The 19,977-nt window shown below is 41.3% G+C and overlaps 2 protein-coding genes across 4 annotated transcripts; both read right to left on the bottom strand.

Annotated features, from left to right (window-relative positions):
* Window positions 1-1,334: 1,334 nt before the first annotated feature.
* On the bottom strand, window positions 1,335-5,118 carry hspa13 (heat shock protein 70 family, member 13). Its single transcript, XM_062473068.1, has 5 exons — window positions 4,947-5,118; window positions 4,116-4,456; window positions 3,684-3,897; window positions 2,301-2,468; window positions 1,335-2,198 (listed from the first exon to the last, which is right to left on the bottom strand). The coding sequence occupies exons 1-5, from the start codon at window positions 4,969-4,971 to the stop codon at window positions 1,618-1,620; spliced, it is 1,329 nt and encodes a 442-aa protein (XP_062329052.1). The 5' UTR covers window positions 4,972-5,118; the 3' UTR covers window positions 1,335-1,617.
* Window positions 5,119-8,134: 3,016 nt separating this feature from the next.
* LOC134029479 (SAM domain-containing protein SAMSN-1-like) lies at window positions 8,135-18,435 on the bottom strand. 3 transcript variants are annotated; one of them, XM_062473581.1, is made up of 13 exons: window positions 18,420-18,435; window positions 16,685-16,768; window positions 16,112-16,206; window positions 15,776-15,838; window positions 15,143-15,266; window positions 14,596-15,005; window positions 11,847-11,927; window positions 11,482-11,616; window positions 10,714-10,831; window positions 10,426-10,583; window positions 10,082-10,294; window positions 9,668-9,815; window positions 8,135-8,788 (listed from the first exon to the last, which is right to left on the bottom strand). In XM_062473581.1, the coding sequence occupies exons 2-13, from the start codon at window positions 16,704-16,706 to the stop codon at window positions 8,625-8,627; spliced, it is 1,731 nt and encodes a 576-aa protein (XP_062329565.1). In that variant the 5' UTR covers window positions 16,707-16,768; window positions 18,420-18,435; the 3' UTR covers window positions 8,135-8,624. The 3 variants fall into 3 exon arrangements, with proteins under 3 accessions (XP_062329565.1, XP_062329566.1, XP_062329567.1); XM_062473582.1 differs by lacking the exons at window positions 14,596-15,005; window positions 15,143-15,266; window positions 15,776-15,838; ... (1 more) ...; window positions 16,685-16,768; window positions 18,420-18,435 and adding an exon at window positions 12,665-12,825; XM_062473583.1 differs by lacking the exons at window positions 14,596-15,005; window positions 15,143-15,266; window positions 15,776-15,838; ... (1 more) ...; window positions 16,685-16,768; window positions 18,420-18,435 and adding an exon at window positions 12,665-12,825 and having other exon boundaries at window positions 10,426-10,577.
* Between the last annotated feature and the right edge of the window lie 1,542 nt (window positions 18,436-19,977).

The raw sequence follows: 19,977 nt of genomic DNA, 5'->3' as shown, positions 1-19,977 counted from the left end.
ATTGTCTGGGATTTTGTCTCGTCGGATATTTTTTTTCTGGGTCTTTCACAAACTATTACGCCCTTACAAGTTTTGGAAAGGGTATCTCCCGTACGTTCCACCTACTTGCACGAGCTCTGACTATAGAGAGAACTGTCATTTTATTTTAATAAAATCTGTTAATAAACTAAAAAGAAAATGTAAGACATCAAGTTCACATACAGAGATTTCTCATGAAAATCTTTTTAATCATTGACATGAAAGAAATGTAACACAGCCATACAATAAATCAAAACAATGTAAGTAGCTTCGCAGTAGCAAGAAGACCCTGGCCTAGACAGCAGTGCGCACGGGCCAAGCATGCGCCCTTAAAATAGCATCTGAAAAATGCGCCATAAACTTTAGACTACGTTTTTCCTGGTCTGTGGCGGAATTGTTTTTCTGAAACTGCAAAATAGCACCAGGGAAACTTTGCGCCGGAACATGCCTCATTTTTTCTCTGAATCGCCCTCGGTAGCGCAAGGTCATTCCCTAATTTACCGACGTGAGTCTGTGGAGAGAAAAGCCCGCTTTGCGTCGAGTGCAAACTAGGAATGATGCTTGCGTTGTTGACAAAGTCAATTGCGCTGGGTGCAAGATAGGGCCCATAATCTACAATGTACAATGTAGACTTGACTGGCACATCTTTTAAGTCAAGTAAGTAGTCAGGTGTCCTAGGGGGTTGTGTGTGTGAGGGGAGGGGGGCGCGGATGGGGGCGGAAAGCTTAAGGGGCCTATGGATCATCACTTAATATGGTACCTGGAAAATCAGGAGGTAGCATGGAATTATTTTTCAAGTCAAGCTGGGAACCCTGATTATGCTCTTTTGTCAGTATGTAGGATTGACCATGTTTCCTATAAAACTAACTTTTGTTTCTCAACACATTCAACTGGCACCATATGTAACCATTTGGTCCTTATGTGAAACATTGAGGTACTTCAATATACTGTTAGTATTGAAGAATACTGAGAACTACTTTAGGCATGTGTTAAACCAGTGTGTGAAAAAAGATGCATTATAGCAACAGACAAATGGGTACTGTTAGTTTTTAAAGTGCAACAACAGGGATGACCCTTATTTCCTTTCAATATCTCATCAAATACAATGACAGTGACAAGAAATCAGCACACAAAACGCTAACTTCTTACAACACTATCAAAGCTCAGTATGCAAAGCTGTTAGACTGCATATTATTAAACTTCTCAGTGGTGTGAACACAACAATGCTTAACTTTAGCAGCCCTCAGAAAAAGGCACACGCACATTGAGATGGGAATTAAATACACACTCACATTCACACCTACAAAAATAAATAAAATGGTAATAAAATAGCATGTGTATTGGCTGGCCTCATTTGAAAAATATTGTTCCCTGAATTTAACACGACTGAAATCTTCTATAACAATCAATACAACATGAGATGGTGTTCTCCAGTATCCAAGCTTCAAAAGGGGCCATGACATTTCAGTACCCAATAAAGCTGGAGATGTTAACTCGGCAAACAATTAGTCATATGGAGAAGCATGGTCAGTTGAACAGCAGACCATCATTTTAACATGATTTTAACAAGTCCATCTTTCCCTGCAGCAAGCGATGCTGTCAGTTGAAGTTCGTCTTGCGCAGTAGTCTGTTGGGTATTTCTATGGCGCTGACTTGCAGGGGCCAGGAGCCCCCCATGATGCCTGCCTGGATGGCCACCCCAGTCACTACGGCCAGGTCTGGGTCCACAGACGTATTGGGCTCCTTCCCAAAATATTCACTGATCAGCCTCCTGATCCGTGGAATCCTGGTGGAACCCCCGACCAGGACGATCTCGTCCACCTCCTCCTTCCCAAGGTGGCCCTCAGCCAGCACTGTCTCGACAGGGTCCAGAATCTTCCGGAAGAGATCAGCATTGAGCTCCTCGAACAGCTCGCGGGTGACGACGGCTTGGAAAAGCACTGGTCCTTTAGTGGAGCCTTGGGGAACCTCCAGGCTCTCGGGGGCATCCAGGTGGAGGGGTACCTGGAGCTGGACGCTTGGCTGCAGGGTGAGGTTGAGTTTGGCCGCTTCCACAGTCTGTCGGAGGCGGTGGATGTCCTCTTTGAGGGTGGGGGGGAGGCCATACTGCTGGTGGACTTGTTCCATGGTGTACTGGAGGAGCCTCTGGCTGAAGTCCTGGCCTCCTAGCTTGTTGTTACCTAGAACAGATAAAGACACAGTGTTGCCACCCAATAAACACAAAAAGTAAAAGACAATGACTCAAGTCATTAGTAATGACTAATTACTCCCTCTCCACCTACCTGCCATGGCTCTAGTGAGGAACATGCCCCCCTGTTTGTTGAGCAGAGAAACATCTAGAGTGCCTCCTCCCAGGTCAACAACCAGCACGTTGAACACGTCCACCTTGTGCAGCCCATAGGCCATCGCTGCAGCCGTAGGCTCATTGATAACTCGGAGAATCTCCAGCCCTGTCAGTGTTAGGGAGACAAGTCAGACATTGGATTCACTTAGGGGTGGACGGTATAGAAATATACCGGTATGAATTTGGCCTACGATATGGATTTGGACTATACCGTGGTAACAGTGGTAGAGCTTTCCAGAAATAAGATTTGTCAAAGCTCCATTCACAGCATAAAATTACTGTAAGGAACTTAAACGCAATATCGCAATCACTCTACGCAAACATAGCAAGCAATCTTCCGCATCCTCATAACAAGTATTGCACAGATGGAGAAGAGCATAACAGGGTTTACAAGGACTTTAATGTAAAAAATGCAGCATGGAATAGTGTAGCCATGCAAGCAAAGATGCCAGGTGATTAGAATTATTAAATGTTTATTTTAGGCCAACAGAATCGAGTATTAAGCCATGTAATAATCTTTTATAGCTAGCTCACTACAAAATATTGAAGTAAGTTTTCTTGTGATCCCATAAACGTCCTGTTGAAAGCTACATATTAGTTTTTCTTCCGTGGAAAAGCAACCCCACCCAAATCCGGCCGAGTGTGGTAGATTAGACACAACTGTGTGGATTGCATTCTATTCAAACGAATGGACTAGAAATTTTACAAAAAACAAATATTGCGATATATACCGTTACCGTCCGTATTTCAAATTATACCGTAATATACATTTTAGGCTATACCGCCTAGCTCTAGATCCACTGTACAGTCGTGGCCATACGTTTTGGCAATGACAAATGTTGTGTTTTGCAAAGTTTGCTGGTTCAGTATTTGAGCAAAATGTTTCCACATGTTTCTATAGAATACTGGAATACAATAAGGCACATTTCATATTTTGTAAAGCATTTTGGGGGCGAAAATTTTCAATATATGCAAATAGTCCCCTCTTTTACAGCAGTCAATCTGCTCTTAAAATCCAATCAGAATGATAGAGTGATTTCACCTGGCTAGAACTAGTTCACACTTTTCCCTGTGCTGATGATATGACTTACTGAAATTATGTTAGCAGTCATTTAATGCCAAGGCCCAGCAAGCTTTGCAAACACAAAATGTATGTCGCTCCCAATACTTTTGGCCACGGCTGTACTATCAGCATAATGTGGGGTCCAGTCTATTACATCAGAGAGTAACCCAATAATCATTTTTATTTCACTCTTTGCTATGTCACTGAGCAAGGTGCCATTGTTTACATTACGAGTTATCAAACAGTTGATATACTGACCAGCTAGATTAGCAGCCCGGATAGTGTAATTTCTTTGCCTTTCGTCAAACTCTGCTGGCACAGATATGACTGCCCTCTGAATGGGCACTCCCAGATGTCGTTCTGCCATCTTCTTCATCTTTAGCAGGAGCCGAGACCCAATGAACTCCGGGGTCACCGTAAAGGTTTGGTTGGTGGAGACCAGAAACTCAGCACTACCATTGTTGTTTATCACCTGAAAAATGTGTACACATAGTTCAGGACTATTGGTTATGGCATTAAGTGTAAAGTAAAGTGTACGGTGTAAAGTGCCACGCAACATTACATATTGTAAGCCTAACGAACATTACCCAATACCCAGGTAGATAACCTATTCTTTGAGGAATGTGTGAATAGGCATTAGTTTGGTTACATGACAATGATCCGTTCAGTAGTTGAGCAGCCATCACACACCTTGAACGGGTATCGAGCACTTTCCTGCTCTAGGAGCTCCTGTTCGAACAGCTTCCCAATGAACCTTTTGGCATCATAGATGGTGTTTTGAGGATTACTGTCAGCCAGGTCCTGGGCATCATGGCCCACTAGTACCTCAGTAGTAGTGAAGGACACAGCACTGGGTATGCTCTTCCTTCCCTCTTCATCTCCAATCACTTCCACCTCCCCTGTGCCCGGGTGGAAAACCCCCACTGAACAGAAGGTGGTCCCCAGATCCAGACCAATCACCCTGGGCTTTGGGGGAGGCAGGTACTGTTGACCCAGATAGCCTGCAAGGAACAGAGCCAAAATAGTGCCCCCTGCAAAAGAGAGAGATAAGGCACATTGATTTGATGAAGATAGTAATTTTGTCATGGATTAAGAGCTTGATAACAACTCACTGATTTATATTGAGGCTTTCCTGCCCAAATCCTAAACCATGATGATAGGTGACATTTAGAATAGTGTGTGGTTTAAGTCAAACCACAAATTAAACCGTTTAACTAAGCTCATTCTAAGCAGGAAATCAAATAAACTTGACATGAAGCGACTTCAGCATTGTTTTAGTGCTGGTTACAAACTACTATCGAGGTTGTAATTGATGCGTAGGCACTGCCTTGCATTACCGAGTAATGTAAGTATGTAAGTATTTCCGAGATTAAATTACCACTTATATCAATGACCAACATTAGGGTAGCTTGACATCATAAGAACATCTGGCTAACTTGAGCTAGGTAAGGTAAGGCTATATTCATTAGACGGCTAGTATTTCCCAAGCGGACGACATCATAATTCTCTATCTGTACTTACCGAAAATTGACATTTCTCCTGCCATTGCCAAATACTTACTACCAAGAGAAAAATAGATATGTTCTCAATCAAAACCAGAGGCAACTCAATATTTAACTATTGAAAGCTACAGCATCTGCGTTTTACCGGTTTTGTTGATTAACCACGAACAACACGTCTACGTTACATTCAGTTTTGGGTGGCTGGAAAATGTAGTCCGGTAGTGACGTAATCAGGAAGCGGTAAGCTTTCCGAAAAAACTATGTAACTACATTAACCAAAAAAACAATCAAAGACTGACGTCTTTACAGTATTGTGTTCAAGACCAAAATGTTGCACTGTGTTTTACCTTAAGCAGCCTATTGTACATTTTTTCTATTTATTTTGCAACACAGAATGGTGATTTAAAGAATTACATATTGTAGATGTTCTAATTCTGCCGATGTAACCTTCCAGGAAGAAGATAAAAGATATGACACATTTGTTTGCTTTTCTTGCTGTTTTCCCATCTTAAAATTTGACCATTGGTTATTAGACGTAATTGTGTAAAGCACTTCTGGGCGTTGAGTTTACCCTTGATGTCAGAAGTTTAATAGGTTTATGTTGTCTCCCTTTATTAAAATTCACATTTGGATTTTCAGTCATAATACGCTTATTTTTGCTCTTGGTTGTGTCCTTGAGGTAGCATTTGTAGATGTACTGTAGTCTACACTAGAAGTAACTAAATTCGGCAAAGTACTGCAGCTATGTCTTGACTGAGCAACAGAGAAAGTGTTTCCAGTTACCATGTTTATGCATGTGGTCATTTTTACATGCATCCGGAAAGTATTCACAGCGCTTCACTTTTTCCACATGTTGTTATGTTACAGCCGTATTCCAAAATGGATTAAATTCCTTTTTTTCCTCGAAAACTACACATAATACCCCATAATGATAACATTTTTAAAAGTTTAGCAAAAAATTGAGCTTAGGTGCATCCTGTTTCTACTGATCATTCTTGAGATGTCCACCCGTGGTAAATTCAGTTGATTGTACATAATTTAGAAATGCAGACACCTGTCTATATAATGTCCCACATTTGACAGTCTATGTCAGAGCACAAACCGAGCCATGAAGTTCAAGGAATTGTCTGTAGACCTTCGAGAAAGAATTGTATCTGGGAATCTGGGGAAGGGTACAGAAAAATGTTAGCTCCATTTTGAGTGTCATGGCAAAGGCTGTGAATACTTATGTAGGCCTAAATGTGATTTTTTTAATCACATGTACGTTTTTATTTTTAATAGATTTGCAAAAATTTAAATATAGCTTTTTTCATGTTATCATTATGTGGTATTGTGTGTAGAATTTTGAGGGGAAATTTTTTTTAATTCATTTTGGAATACGGCTGTAACATGACAACATTTAGAAAAAGTGAAGCGCTGTGAATACTTTCCGGATGCACTGTAGGCTACGTTTGAAAATGACGACATGCATAAACATGGTAACTGGAAACACTTGTTTCTCAGTCAAGACATAACTTCAGTCCTATTTTAATTAATTGCTGAATTTAGTTACTACAGTAGGCTGACATCTACAAATACTACCTCATGGACACAACCAAGAGCAAAAATAATACTCTGAAAAGTGTATTCTAACTGACAATCCAAAGGTGAATTTTTATCAAGGGAGACAGCATAAACATATTAAACTTAGGACATTAAGGGTAAAATCAACGTCCAGAACTTCTTTACACAATATGCTAACATCTAATACGTACACATTTTAAGATGGGAAAATAGCAAGAAAATCAAACGAATGTGTCATATCGTTTATCTTGTATATCGGCAGAATTACACCATCGACAATATGTCATTATTTTAATCCCCAATCTGTGTTGCAAAGTAAATGGAAAAAATAAACAATAGGCTGAATAAGGTAAAACCCAGTGCAACATTTTGATGTTGAACACTTCACTGTAAAGACGTCAGTCTATGATTGTTTTTTGTGGATAATGTAGTTACATTGTTCTTTCGGAAAGTTTACTGCATCCTGATTATGTCACTACCGGACTACCATTTCCAGCAACCCAAAACTGAAAGATGTCAGTGGTATTGAAGGTCCCAATGAGCACAGTGGCCTCCATCATCCTTAAATGGAAGTTTGGAACCACCAGGACTCTTCCTAGAGTTGGCCACCTGGCCAAACTGCGTGATCGGGGGAGAAGGGCCTTAGTCAGGGAGGTGACCAAGAACCCGATGGTCACTCTGACAGAGCTCTAGCATTGCCGGAAGACGGAAGCCACTCCTCAGTAAAAGGCACATGACACCCTGCCTGGAGTTTGTCAAAAGGCACCTTAAGGCCTCTCAGACCATGAGAAACAAAATGCTCTGTTCTGATGAAACAAAGATTGAACTCTTTGGCCTGAATGCCAAGCGTCATGTCTGGAGGAAACCAGGCGCTCATCACCTGGCCTATACCATCCCTACAGTGAAGCATGGTGGTGGCAGCATCATGCTGTGGGGATGTTTTTCAGTGGCAGGAACTGAGAGACTAGTCAGGAACGAGGGAAAGAGCGCTATGGACCTCAGACTGCGGTGAAGGTTAATCCTCCAACAGGTAAGGCAAGATAGGCAAGATAACAAAGGAGTGGCTTCGGGACAACTCTGTAAATGGCCTTGAGTGGCCCAGGCAGACCCCAGACTGGAACCCGATTGAACGTCTCTGCAGAGATCTGAGAGCTGTGCACCGACGTTCCCCATCCAACCTGATGGAGCTTGAGAGGTCCTGCAAAGAAGAATGGGAGAAACTTCCCAAAAACAGGTGTGCCAAGCTTGTAGCATCATACTCAAAAAGACTTGAGGCTGTAATTGCTGCCAAAGGTGCTTCAACAAAGTATTGAGAAAATGCTGTGAATACTTATGTACATTGTATATTTGTGTTTCACATTTTTGCAAATCTATAAAAATATGAAACAAACCTTTTTCACTTTGTAATTATGGGGTATTGTGTGGAGAATTTTGAGATATTTTTATTTATTTAATACATTTTGGAATAAGGCTGTAACATAACAAAAGGTGGAAAAAGTGAAGCTCTGTGAATACTTTCCTGATGCAGTGAATGACAGAGTACTACTAAGCTCTTCTTTATTACACATCTGTGTATTTCCATTCTGGTCAAATACAAGTAGAAGGCCGCTCATTTAAATCCACTTAAGGGGAAACAGGTTCTCATAATGTTGCATAAATAGTTTATTAGGATGGCATAGATTATGTTTATACTTTCAGTTGTATTTACAAAAACAGTTACTTTTGAAAATCTTTAAAAATCATTCAAATAAACACTCTTACACACACACAGAATGTATTACATATAACCATCATAAAGTGGAAATATTACAAACACACTAAGAACGGAATGGAACACAATCCTCCCATCACCCGTCGCAGTGTCCTTTACAAGCTATCCAAATATATGTCAACATCTTGGTGACAGGCTTTCACAAAAACCAAAGGCATTTCCTAACTGTTCTGAAATGCTTTTGATGTAGCAGTCTAATAAGTACATAGAAAAGTTGCATAATACACAAAAGCTCAGAGAGGGGGAAAATGGTTCGAAGGACAATACAACTGTGTCACAGTTCATCCATTGCAGGCATGATGTGGTACATAAAGGATAGTAACTCTTTACAATATTCTAGTTGATTGTTTTATCCATGGGTGGTTAAACGGTATGTGACTCTCCTTGGTTGTCTGTATCCTCTTTGCTGTTGTCGGTGCATTCTGAGGGGATGAAGCACCCAGAGTCTCTGGGACAGTCGCTCTTCTCTTCCTTCAGACTGTGTGACGACAAGGACTTAGGCTCCTCGCTCTCTCTCACATCTTCACCTGTGTGGTCGGGAACAGCAAAAGAGCAGTGTGGTTAGAATCTGAAACCCATGCTAGCCCACGTTTGGCTCAGCCTCATTTTAGTCGGTTCAATTAGGATGCCATTCTCACACAATAGCCTAATGGATTTAAGCTTGATTAAATGACTGAATCCCTCTCTGGCTGATAACTTCAGCTGGTGTCAGCCAACAAGCCAGGGGCTGTGCATTAGTAAGTGCCATCTGTTTGGTCCAGCCCGAAACCAAACACACGTTCATTCTGACCTAATTTAGACCAATATACAGAACTAGAAGTGTTATTTGGATGTAAACATGATTAAGTTACTTAAACACACCCGTGTACAGAAGGCTGCAAATAAAAACATCCCAGCATTGCTATTTTCTAAAATTAGAGCGATAACAAATGTGTTGAGTTGAATTGAGTCTGTCTACGAATATCGGAGAGAAAAAGGAAAATGCATTGAGCACAACTCTACTTAACCCTTGTGTTCTCCTCGGGTCGTTCTGACCCATCAGTCATTGTGACCCACCGTCGTATTGCGACAACTTTACCGCATACAAAAACAAAGTGAAGCATTTTCTTTTAACCGTCGGGCTGTCTCAGACCCCCCACATTGCGAAGGTTAAAAGAAAAGTATTTTTATTTGTTTTTGTATTGGGTAAAATTGGGTAAACACAATGATGGTTCGTTATGAACCTTTGGGTCATGTGACCCGAAGGCAGCACGAGGGTTAAGTTGAGAGTTGAGTAGAGAGATAACAATTTGTTATCAATCTGGCTTACATACTGAAGATGTTTCCACATTTGCTGTGGCTTGAGTGTCATGTGCTGGCTGTTTACTCTATTGTGAGAGCTGTTGTCTCGCTGTTCTGACACTCACTCTCAATGTAGCGGTAGTCTGCTGCGGCCAGCAGCCTGCGTCTGTGTTCAGGGTCCATCACGTTGAGTTCTATCAGGTGCTTCTCCTGCAGGTGTGTCAGATCCTCCACGGTCTGATAACCGTTAAGGAGCAATGCAGAAGCATACTCCTGAAACAGACAGAATAGTTCTCTATGTCAGTTATCTCATCTAACAGCTGTCGTCAGTGGACATCGACTGCTTCCTGTATTTTGTAACAAGGGCTAAGTTCCTTTTTAAAACCGTCATGTCATTATTGTACAATGGGAAGTTTGAAATCGATACTTCTCCGGTAATGTTGTGCTGTGTTTTGTGGAATTTCCTAGTTGTGTATAGGAATAAAAAGACGGAATGTTCAGACATTTAGCGGCTGTTTTGACTTGATCAGAATCCTCACCTCCAGCTGAAGACGCTCAAGTAGTTCCAGTAGTGTTTTGGGTCGAGGCCTCCTGCACACCTTCTGAGGTCTGATCTTAGGGGCTTCTTCCTCTTTCTCTTTCTCAACCAGAACATCAACGTAGATGAACTTGAAGTTGCCCACCTTGTTTTCCAGCATGCCGGTCCATATGCCCATGGGAGGTTTACTAATGATGCTAATAATGTCGCCAACCTTTCAAGAAATAACATGACTTTAAACAAATGTGGGTTTCTATACCTGGACTTGTTCCCATGGCAATCCTATCTACCTAAACCAAAAGTGCACTAATTACTACAATCCTAATTATTGGTTCTCCTACCTACCTTAAGTTTGAGAGAGTCAGTGTCATATGGGCTTGGGACAAAGTCTGTGTGGACCCGAGCTTTTCCACAGAACTGTCCATGGTAGGACCCATCCTCATCCGCCCTCAGACTGTCTCTTGTACTGGAACCTTCCGAAGCACTGGTCACACCACCTAAGCCCACAGGGGACAACACATCAAAGTATGATTACACTGCTCCACTGGTGTGTGTGCATGTCTGAGTGTGTGTGTGTGTGCGTGAGTGAGTGAGTGTGTGTGCGTGTGTGTGTGTGTGTATGTGTGTGCTTACTGGAGGAGCTCTGGCCACTGTAGAGGCTCTCCAAAGAGTTGCTGGTCTTCTCAGAGCCTTGCTCCACAGCAGGACTGCTCTCTGCTTCTCCTTCATGGTCTCTGTCTGTCTCATCCCCCTGCAAAGTATAGTGATACACATAATAGGGATGTTACTAAGGAGCACCAGTACAAGTACAGCCATCCCAACCAAGCCATGTCTACAGTTGTGATTGAATCCTAAGGTTATGAAGACATAACCTTTTGGCAACAGTTCACATTAGCATTACATTGACTGGCATGTACAGTAACAACATAACAATACCTATAGTAAAAACATTGTAGGTACGCAGGCATTGCTATGTAATTAAATGGTATGAAGTGTTGGCGGGATAGGTTATTTGAAAAGTGTAAGAAGGCACAGTATGTGGGAGGGGTGTAAGAGGTAAGTGGATGTTGGAAAGGGGATCGACTAAATTGTGATGAGGGATAACTACATAGCAATTCCCCATGTAAATACAATAATGTTACAATATGTACTGCTCTTTAGTTATATGGTAGTTAATGTAACCTTAATGTAAAGTGTTACATCAAGTAAGCCTAGTGAAAAGTCCCCTAGTCCCAATTGCAAGACAGACATTGTCAGTACATCTCATGACATCTCTCAGCAAGCTATTGAATGTTGTGCTGGAGGATGTGGGTTCGAGGGAGATTTAAGATAGGTAGCCTACATCAAAGGCTTCCTGAGAAAAACAACATACACGGGTTCGAGGTGCAGCATGTGACTCACCATTTCCTCTGAGAAGGATTTGACATGCTTCTTGCCCATCCTTCTGCGCATGGTCAGAGAGATCGCCTTCATCTTCTTCCCCAGGCTCGCTGATTTTGTTGGATCGATACTCTCACCGCCAGACTCCTCTGCACCCTACACACACACACATACACACGCACATACAAACACACACACACATACATATATATATATATATATATATGCATACATATGCATTCACACACACATATACTTAAATTAGCTTTAAAATGCAAACATTTTGAATGTTTGACATATTAACTTTATATGAAGTATATATTCCTGAGTCTTGACACAACTTGTGATGCATACAGTTTACAGTATAGTCCTGTATGGATCTTTACCAATGTGACTCCATTTTCTTCTAACTTGGCTGGTGATGGCTGCTGCCGATTGTTCTCAAACTTTCCAAAACTAGTTGAGCGCTGTATGGAGAGATGGGAGATGGCAGACTGAATATGTGTTTACCAAACTGTACCAGCCAGATCCCTGGTATCTACAGGGTGAATTAACATCTGATTAAACCTGGTACATCATTATTTGAAACTCCCAGGGGTCCTACAATAAAGATACATATTAATGTCTACAGTGTTTTTGTATTTTGACATACACGGCTATATGTGAGTGAAGAACTACAGGAGAGTTAGTATGAGTAATTCCCTGACACTTAATATTGTCTTGCTCTCCAGCAATGTCTGAAGTCAGAAATCCTTCCACAACGGCTATTTTAATTAATGAGATAGAACAGAATACAGCACAGAGATTAGAGTTGCGTGCGTAAACACTATACTGCATTGACAAGTTCTATTCTCCTCAATGCAATACTCTCTATACATTTTCTTTTTTCATATTCTGAAACTCAACCAAACCTCTGATATGTCTGCTTCAGAACATCCAATATGAATCCATAATCTCTGAAAATCCCTGACATCACAGACCATGTCAGGGCTCTTGGCCAGACCTTATATCTGACACCTCAGACCATTTTTTAATACCTACCACCTATTGAAAACATGTATGAAATCAAATTGAATATAATATGTATTATACACAGTTTAAATCAACCTCTCTGTCTTTTTATCTTTCAATCTAACTTCTGCAAATGCACACACACTGTTCGCCCCTAAAAATGTCCTTGTTCTTGTCTGTGCACAAAACCTACCTTTGGTTTGCTCTTTGGTTTGTCAGAGACATTTGAAACAGCCCTTTGTAGCATTTTCTATTTGTTCGGCTCGTTTTTCAACCTTAATCTTGGATTGCTTCTCTTTCTCTCTTTTTCAAGTCTCTGACCACCTTCATTTACAACACCAAAGTATTAACTACCACTAAGACTTGCAGTCTGGTTAACTTCCTCAAAAGTGACAGGATGTGAGGCAATTTACATTCTGTCTATTACTGCTGTATCGGTTTCAAAGGGGAAAACAATTTCTGCCTAAACAGCATTTCTGTGGTCTATGTTTGATAGTCACTGCCAGGAAAACCTTGTTGGTATTTTTCTTCCTCAAATGTCAGTTGTGTAACCTTGTTCCTATTGGTGATGGGGCTGCTAATGTAAAATCTGATATGCAGTCCCACTAGGTCATAGGAAGACCTGTTACCACATATCAATGTGATGATTAGAAGTGTAATTAGATTTGATAGAGTTGATTTCCTTTTTCAAATCAGGCCTGTGACTGGTCTAGGGCAATATCCACATCTGAACAACAAAAATAATACATATAAAAACAAAATGTTATTCTTTAAACTCTAGATATGCCATCTCATCTACTACCGACTGAAAATATGTATAATTCTTTTTTTTATATATAATAAATAAACAAATCCAAATTTGAAAATAAGTTTTGCACAAGTGATGACTGATCTTACTTCCTTTTGCTATTTCAACATTTTGGATGAATAATTTTGAGGAAGTGATGAAAAGGGTAGACTGAGGATGAGCTGAAGACGTTAACCCTGACATGTTGAAACGTTTTTAGTCTTCAACTAATACAGACATTGTCAGCGTGGAGATTACAACAAGAATTAATTAATTTGACTGTAATTAATAACAGCAGAATCACATTCCCATTTGATTGAGAGGACCAACGTTATTGATTGTAAAACTGTATTTAATGCTACAGTTTACATCTTCACATGTAAACTGCCCTTTCACACACGCAATCTCCCGTCAACCTATTGAAACTAGGACATTTAACTAGTGTTTACAATGGAGCACTAGCTACAATCGACCAATGACAAACAAGCAAGCACCATTGACAATAACATGGCCTAATCCCACTGCGTGCAATCAGCGGCGCTTGTCTCAATCCAGGATTAGAACTTCTAATATATATCTTCAGACCCCGCGGACCCTTCAAAGATTGAGCACACTGCAGCTTTTTATCTCTTGTGACAGAAACGTGTTGTTCTCGATTGCACTGTACATTTGACAGCTGTGGACCAAAAACAACATTGTTTCTTTTCACACACATCATAAACACACATGCTGGGCACCAGATGACATTATAGCTTGTTTCACCTGAAGCAAAACCCTTGCATTAGCACCAATGCAATTCATGTTTTTAGGTAGTCTACATTGTCAATTGTCTACAAATATTTGAGTGAATACTGCAATTTGCAAATAGCAAGAATACAATGCCCATATCACTGTACAAAGCAGATATGTATAGAATTTTTTTTTATATTCCATTCTCCCACACACTTACTGTAACAATTTTTCACACTGGTGATAAACAATAGGTCATCATCCCTCTCTAGGAATGAAAGAAGTGCTTTAAGCTACAGTATAGGAGTCTGCACCACAATAGTGGTAATGTAATCTTGAATAAGCTGCTCGGGTGTCACATGACCCACACAGAAAAGCTTTTTGACCGATGCAGCCCTTAGAGCACATGTTCACTGGATGTCAGGGACTGCATCAACTAGATCTCTGACTGGTCCCATCCTCTTCTATTACCACTTTGAATCAATCTTATCAGTCTTTGTATCAAAAATAGTTCTACAAAAGGGAAGATTATTGGATGTCACATGGAAGATATGTAACTCAAAGTGGCCAAACTCATCTCTTAGAACAGGCCTGTTTTTGCTACTTACGTTGGGGTCGGAGAGATCCACATCGGTGACAGACCGTCGAGGGAGCCCATGGGACAACTGAACTTGTCTCATGCTCCCACTGTGGGCCGGGTCCTGGACCTGGTCCCAGTCTTTCCCCCTGGGCAGGGTGAAGTCATGGGCGTAGGGGCGGTACTCAGTGAGGGGCCGCCGGCAGGTGTGGAAGGAGGTATCCCAGGCTGGGGTGCTCTCTGCTGGGTTGCTCCAGCGCTGGTGGCTGGGCGTGGAGCTGGCGGATCCTCCAGGGCCCTTCCTCAGATCCGGGACCCCAGGGGTGGTGTTCTCCTGGGCAGGGAGAGTTGAAGCTCGGCTTGGGACCGGTATCCTGGCTGGTCCCTGGGCTATGTCCAGATACTGTCCCACAACTAGCAAGGGGTCTGGTGGAAGGTGATCTAAAAGAGAGACAGCATGTGATTCCGACTGAACAGAAAGCAGACAACTTATATACCTGGTGCAGTGTTTGGTCTCCCCCCCAAACAAAGAAAACGATCAATGCAGTAATTCATATAATATAATAATTTGGTTCAACCTTTGGAATCATGGCTTTTCTTGGTGCCCTCTTTTCCATTCTTTCCACTTGCTTTCTTCCCAGCCTTCTGGCTCCTTTTAGCAGTACCTCTAGGCTCTGCCACACCACCATTGGTGTGAACAATCTGGAACAACACATAGGTAGCAAACGCACACACACGGCACAGAATCCATGGCCCATTAGTAGTCTCCCCATTAAAGTTTCATTTTAGTTGGTGGTGCATCTTTTTTAATCTACAGTAATCCTTTAGGACTACTGGCACTGCTGACCAGCCCCAATCTAATTTTCAGCTATTAGTGCTTTGCATTAGTCTTGTTAGCCTCTGTGTCAGGCTGCCTGCCAAGAGACTGTATGTGTGTGTGTGGGGGGGGGTGCTGAGTGCTCAAGTGTTCATCCACTATTGGCAAGCAGTGTCCTAGAGCTCATTGTGACAGGCTTTACTGACTGGACCTAGACCTGGCATCAAGTTCTCCCCAGTAAAACATCTGCCCCGTATTAACACTCCATCAGCATTTGTTGTAAGTGATTGCTCCATTTGGGACTCGAGGCTCTTTGAATCTATTTGAATGTAGCATCAGGATGCCATGGAGCACTGGCACAGGATGACACGGTGCCATCCAGAGGCCCACTCACCAGGTCCCTCTGCCTGCTGTTGGGCCGATCCGTTGGCGGCGGCCACACTTCTGAACCTCCATTCTGAGAGCAGCAACAGAAATTGTGTTTGAGTTGACTGAACTTTCAAAATGGCCTTGTTATGAGAAATATTGATCGAGCGCAGATGATATTTGCCATTTTGGCTTGAGACTACACATTTGAAGCTACATTTCGATAGATTTCTAAGGTACTCCTGAGATTCAGTCCAGTCCCAAAAGAAGTTACATTTACTATACTGAGATTGTAGAGTTTGCAGTTATTTCAGAGCAAGTGGAAACCAGCATTCACATTGTTTTGAAACTGGCAGATCCTAACCTGTGATGGAGATTTGTCTTTCTTCTTGGTGCTTGACTGGGGTCCTCCTCTTCCTGCCTTAGCCTGGCCTGTTCTGGGAGCTGTCTTCGCCACATCTGAACAAAATCAAACACACTTCTGACCCATGCAGTCTTTCCCAGGCAAAGGCAATTGTCAGCCATAATGGTACTTCTGAGCTTAGGTATAGATGCAAGTTGCCCATGCTCAGGTGTTTTTGCAATTGTTAGGGAAAAGTAGGTTACAATAACTTCAAGTTGGCTGGTTGTGCTCCTGCTGCCAAAGACGGTCTTGTAGTACTATACATATTGTCACCCCCCCACTCACACACACTCACACACACTCCCTGTTACACTAATACCCTGTTGGCACTTAATTAATCCCAAGACTGACAGCCAAGTGTTTTAGGAAAAGCCCTCTAGCTGGTCCAACATTAACGCTCTCCCTAGACCTTGTTTATTCTCCAGACTCCAAAGGTCTACCATAGTATTAGTTCACCCCACAATGCCTGTGGAGAGTCTCAAATGAGCACAAGCAGTATCAGCTCAGCCTCCCAAATCTCTCTCCATAATTTACCTTCATTTTGATTGTTCTTCATGTGGACTAAATCTTCTGGGTTGTTGGCGGGCAGCCAGAGAACAGTATCGCAGCCGGCGTGATCTGTGTGGAGTGGGAAATCAAAACCATTAGTGGGATTTATTTGGGTCGATCGAGGTCAACAGCAGTTGCAGCTAAATCAAAATAAAGAGCGTCACTGTCGCTCAAGAGACAAACAGATAGGTTACTGGCATCAAGGGAAGTATGATGATTAAATGGTCTCTTTTCCCCAGTGTCCCACATTACAGTTTTTCTCGATTGCTAACACACAAAAATGGTATGTGTAAGCCATCCCCACAAAACCATTTTGCCAAATCCCAGCAGAAAGACCATGTACCCCAGTCTTTAAACACAATTTACCCTTTTTGACACATTTCTCAGGTTCATTCACACTTCTTTGCAAAAGTCTAAACACACCTCTTACTTTAAGACACAATTATCACCATTATGTCATTCAGAAAACACTGACATTTGATAAGTAAACCCAAAACAGCGCAATTCAAACACCCTTAACAACCAATTATCCATGTGTAAGCACTAACAAGCAAATATACTCAACAAGCAATCAGGGGTTTGGAATGAATACAAAGGTAAGCTCATCTGTACTTTGAAATCATGGATGCAAATATCAGAAGAAAAGGAATAATTGTCCAAATGAGAGGAGGTGGACAAGGGAGAGGAAGAGGCAGAGGAAGAGGAAGAAGAACAACAATCTCAAATGAGATCCATGCCACACTATGACAGAAATCCCTATGACAGAACAACCTTCTCCAAGCCATGGAAGAAGTTTGTGGGGACATTGCTCTTGAGTCTTGTCATGGATGGCTCAGGCATTCAGGGGCATTTTCCCTGCTGTTTGGCTAGAGAAAACATTGCCTGTGATGTTGAGGAAAATCTCTGGCCTGACCCTGGTCAGAGATAGGATGCTGACCCACAATGAACAGTACTGTACTCAAGCTCTGTTACCCAGGTAAAAATTATTTGTTTATTTCCTTGTTTTCTTAGCCTTTGTTCCCCAAATTACAATTTACAGCAATACATTTGTGTTGTTGACTAACAGTACTACTATTTGTATACTGTGACCACTACAGTAACAATAGCTCAAAATGCAATTGCTGTATAATGTAAATAGAAAATAAACAGCCTGTAAGAAGGACAATTGCAGTAATTGTGAGTTTTATGACATCATGTCAAACTCATGAGGTGGAACATATCTAAAATTCAGGGACACGTTATAGTCAATGGTTCTTGAAAAGCTTTTTATAATAGTGTTTTCAATTCCTCCCAGCAGTGTCTAAAAGGTATTCAGAAGGTTGAATTTATTTGAGGGCTTTGTGTGTATTTTGAATGCAAAGTTAGGTTTATACGACAGATAATATGGTTTTGACTACTGTGTTTGATTTTGGGTCAAAAGCCAAGGGTTTGGCCAAAACAGTGTAAGTATGAAGATGTGTGTTTAGAGTTTGGAGAAAACACAGTACACATTCAAGAAATGTGTCTTAGCAATTGACCTGGGTAACAGAGAAAAACTGTATAAGGTGGATTATTTAATTACAATAACAGAGCAGAGAACACCATTCAAACCGTTTTTGTGACAAGTCCGCTAGTGTTATGACCAAGCTTATCAGAATAGTAGGCCATAGATGAAACTATTTGATAATGCATCATGGAAGATTAAACATTTTGCATTGCCATTACACTGTTCAGTACATACCCAGGGCTTCATTGTCTGACATCGATTTTGATACATGTGTTCTGAAAAACAAAATGGAGAGACAGAAATTAAGACATATTTATACTCATCACCATATCACTTCTGCATGCTTAACAAATTACCAACAGCTGGATTGATTTTATTTTTATCTAAACTAAAAACTTTCAAGTTGAATACAATCAAGCCTTTGTTGAAAAATTACACCGGTAAAGGATAGGATTCTGAGGTACGTTCAAGGTCATGTCATGATGCACTTCATCATACAGTAGATACATAAAAAAGGTTTGAACTGAGCGTCTCTAGAGATGGAGAGGATGCACTGTGGGACAGCTTTAGTGTCCTATTAGAATCCCTAGTCTGACAGCCCAAGCGAGAAATAAGATTATACCTGAAGTAAACATACTGCAAGTTATCAATAAATATGTAAAAGTACAAAATAAAATATATTTAAAAAGAAAGAAAAAGATATAATATAATGAATATTTGTTGAACTGTCATTCTCTTTTCCGCTTGGTTGTAACACTTAGTAAACAGCTAACAGATGATTGCAAGCTGCTGCAGTGTTATGCTGTTTTAAGATGGTCACAGATATATATGTATTTTCTTTGTAAAATCGGAGAAATCATAACGCTTTTAACACATTCAGCATTGTAGCTAAAGTTGTTTTGAATCAGCCAGAAGCTCCATATTGCTCTAAAGTTCGATCCTTGCAGTATTTGAAGGAGGACACCTGATCTAAAGCACTGAGAGGTCAGAGTGGGCAGGAAACAGTAAGTGGATGGACAGGAATCCACTTAGTCCAGAGGGCACAAAGCCCCTTCTGTCAACTCTGGACCAATGGGACGTTTGCTTCTTAGCATGCGACATTCATTCAATCTCAGTGGGATTGGAAGGAAATAAATGAAAGGAACGTCCGATTCAATATTGACGTTTTGTGTTATGTAGGATATTTCAATTGTTTGTCCCTCTGCCTCATCACTCGCTTAAGACTTCATTGTATAAATAGACAGATGCTCTGGGCTTAGGGGGAGAAATCCGCATAGGGCCACAAAGGCAGGAAACATGGTATAGAGCCCCGACTTAAGGTCTTACATCTCAGGATGGACAGAGCACCTTTGGCAGTGATTTTGTGAGGAACTGCACTTTCACTTGCATGGACAGACACCTTCCTTCTCATTTACTGTAACCTTGTACTGGATGTGTCCTCTGAGTACGAACTAGAGGACAGATGGATGGGGAAAAAACACACCTTCTTTTCTTCTTCAAGTTGGTGCTCTGCATTTGAGATATCTCCTGAAACACAACATAACATTAAGTTCAGTGGTAGGGCATCTGACTGCAGATCAAGAGGTTGCAGGTTTAAAACTTCCTCTGTATATTGCTTTGGATAGAAGGGTCTGCTAAATGATCACATTATTATTACATTGTCTTTTTAGTTATTTGATTATCCATGTTCTAGAATAGTGAACTACAGTAATAGACACTGTTGTGTATTTATTAGGATAATTACGTTGTCAAACCAGACAGGATAATGCTTTGAGTGACGTGACATTTGTAT

The sequence above is a fragment of the Osmerus eperlanus genome, chromosome 11, assembly GCF_963692335.1.
Source record: "Osmerus eperlanus chromosome 11, fOsmEpe2.1, whole genome shotgun sequence".
In the NCBI taxonomy this organism is placed as follows: domain Eukaryota; kingdom Metazoa; phylum Chordata; class Actinopteri; order Osmeriformes; family Osmeridae; genus Osmerus; species Osmerus eperlanus.
This window is presented reverse-complemented; position numbering and strand designations above follow the sequence as displayed.

Excerpts from the sequence above, each read along its gene's own strand:
- hspa13 (XM_062473068.1), bottom strand. The coding sequence starts at position 4,971 with ATGGCAGGAGAAATGTCAATTTTCG. Across the intron at positions 4,457-4,946 it reads AGGAGAAATGTCAATTTTCG|GGGGCACTATTTTGGCTCTG; the intron begins GTAAGTACAGAT and ends TCTCTTTTGCAG. Across the intron at positions 3,898-4,115 it reads GTGCTCGATACCCGTTCAAG|GTGATAAACAACAATGGTAG; the intron begins GTGTGTGATGGC and ends CACATTTTTCAG.
- LOC134029479 (XM_062473581.1), bottom strand. The coding sequence starts at position 16,706 with ATGAAGAACAATCAAAATGAAG. Across the intron at positions 15,267-15,775 it reads ACAGCAGGCAGAGGGACCTG|ATTGTTCACACCAATGGTGG; the intron begins GTGAGTGGGCCT and ends GTGTTGTTCCAG. Across the intron at positions 9,816-10,081 it reads TTGAGCGTCTTCAGCTGGAG|GAGTATGCTTCTGCATTGCT; the intron begins GTGAGGATTCTG and ends TGTCTGTTTCAG.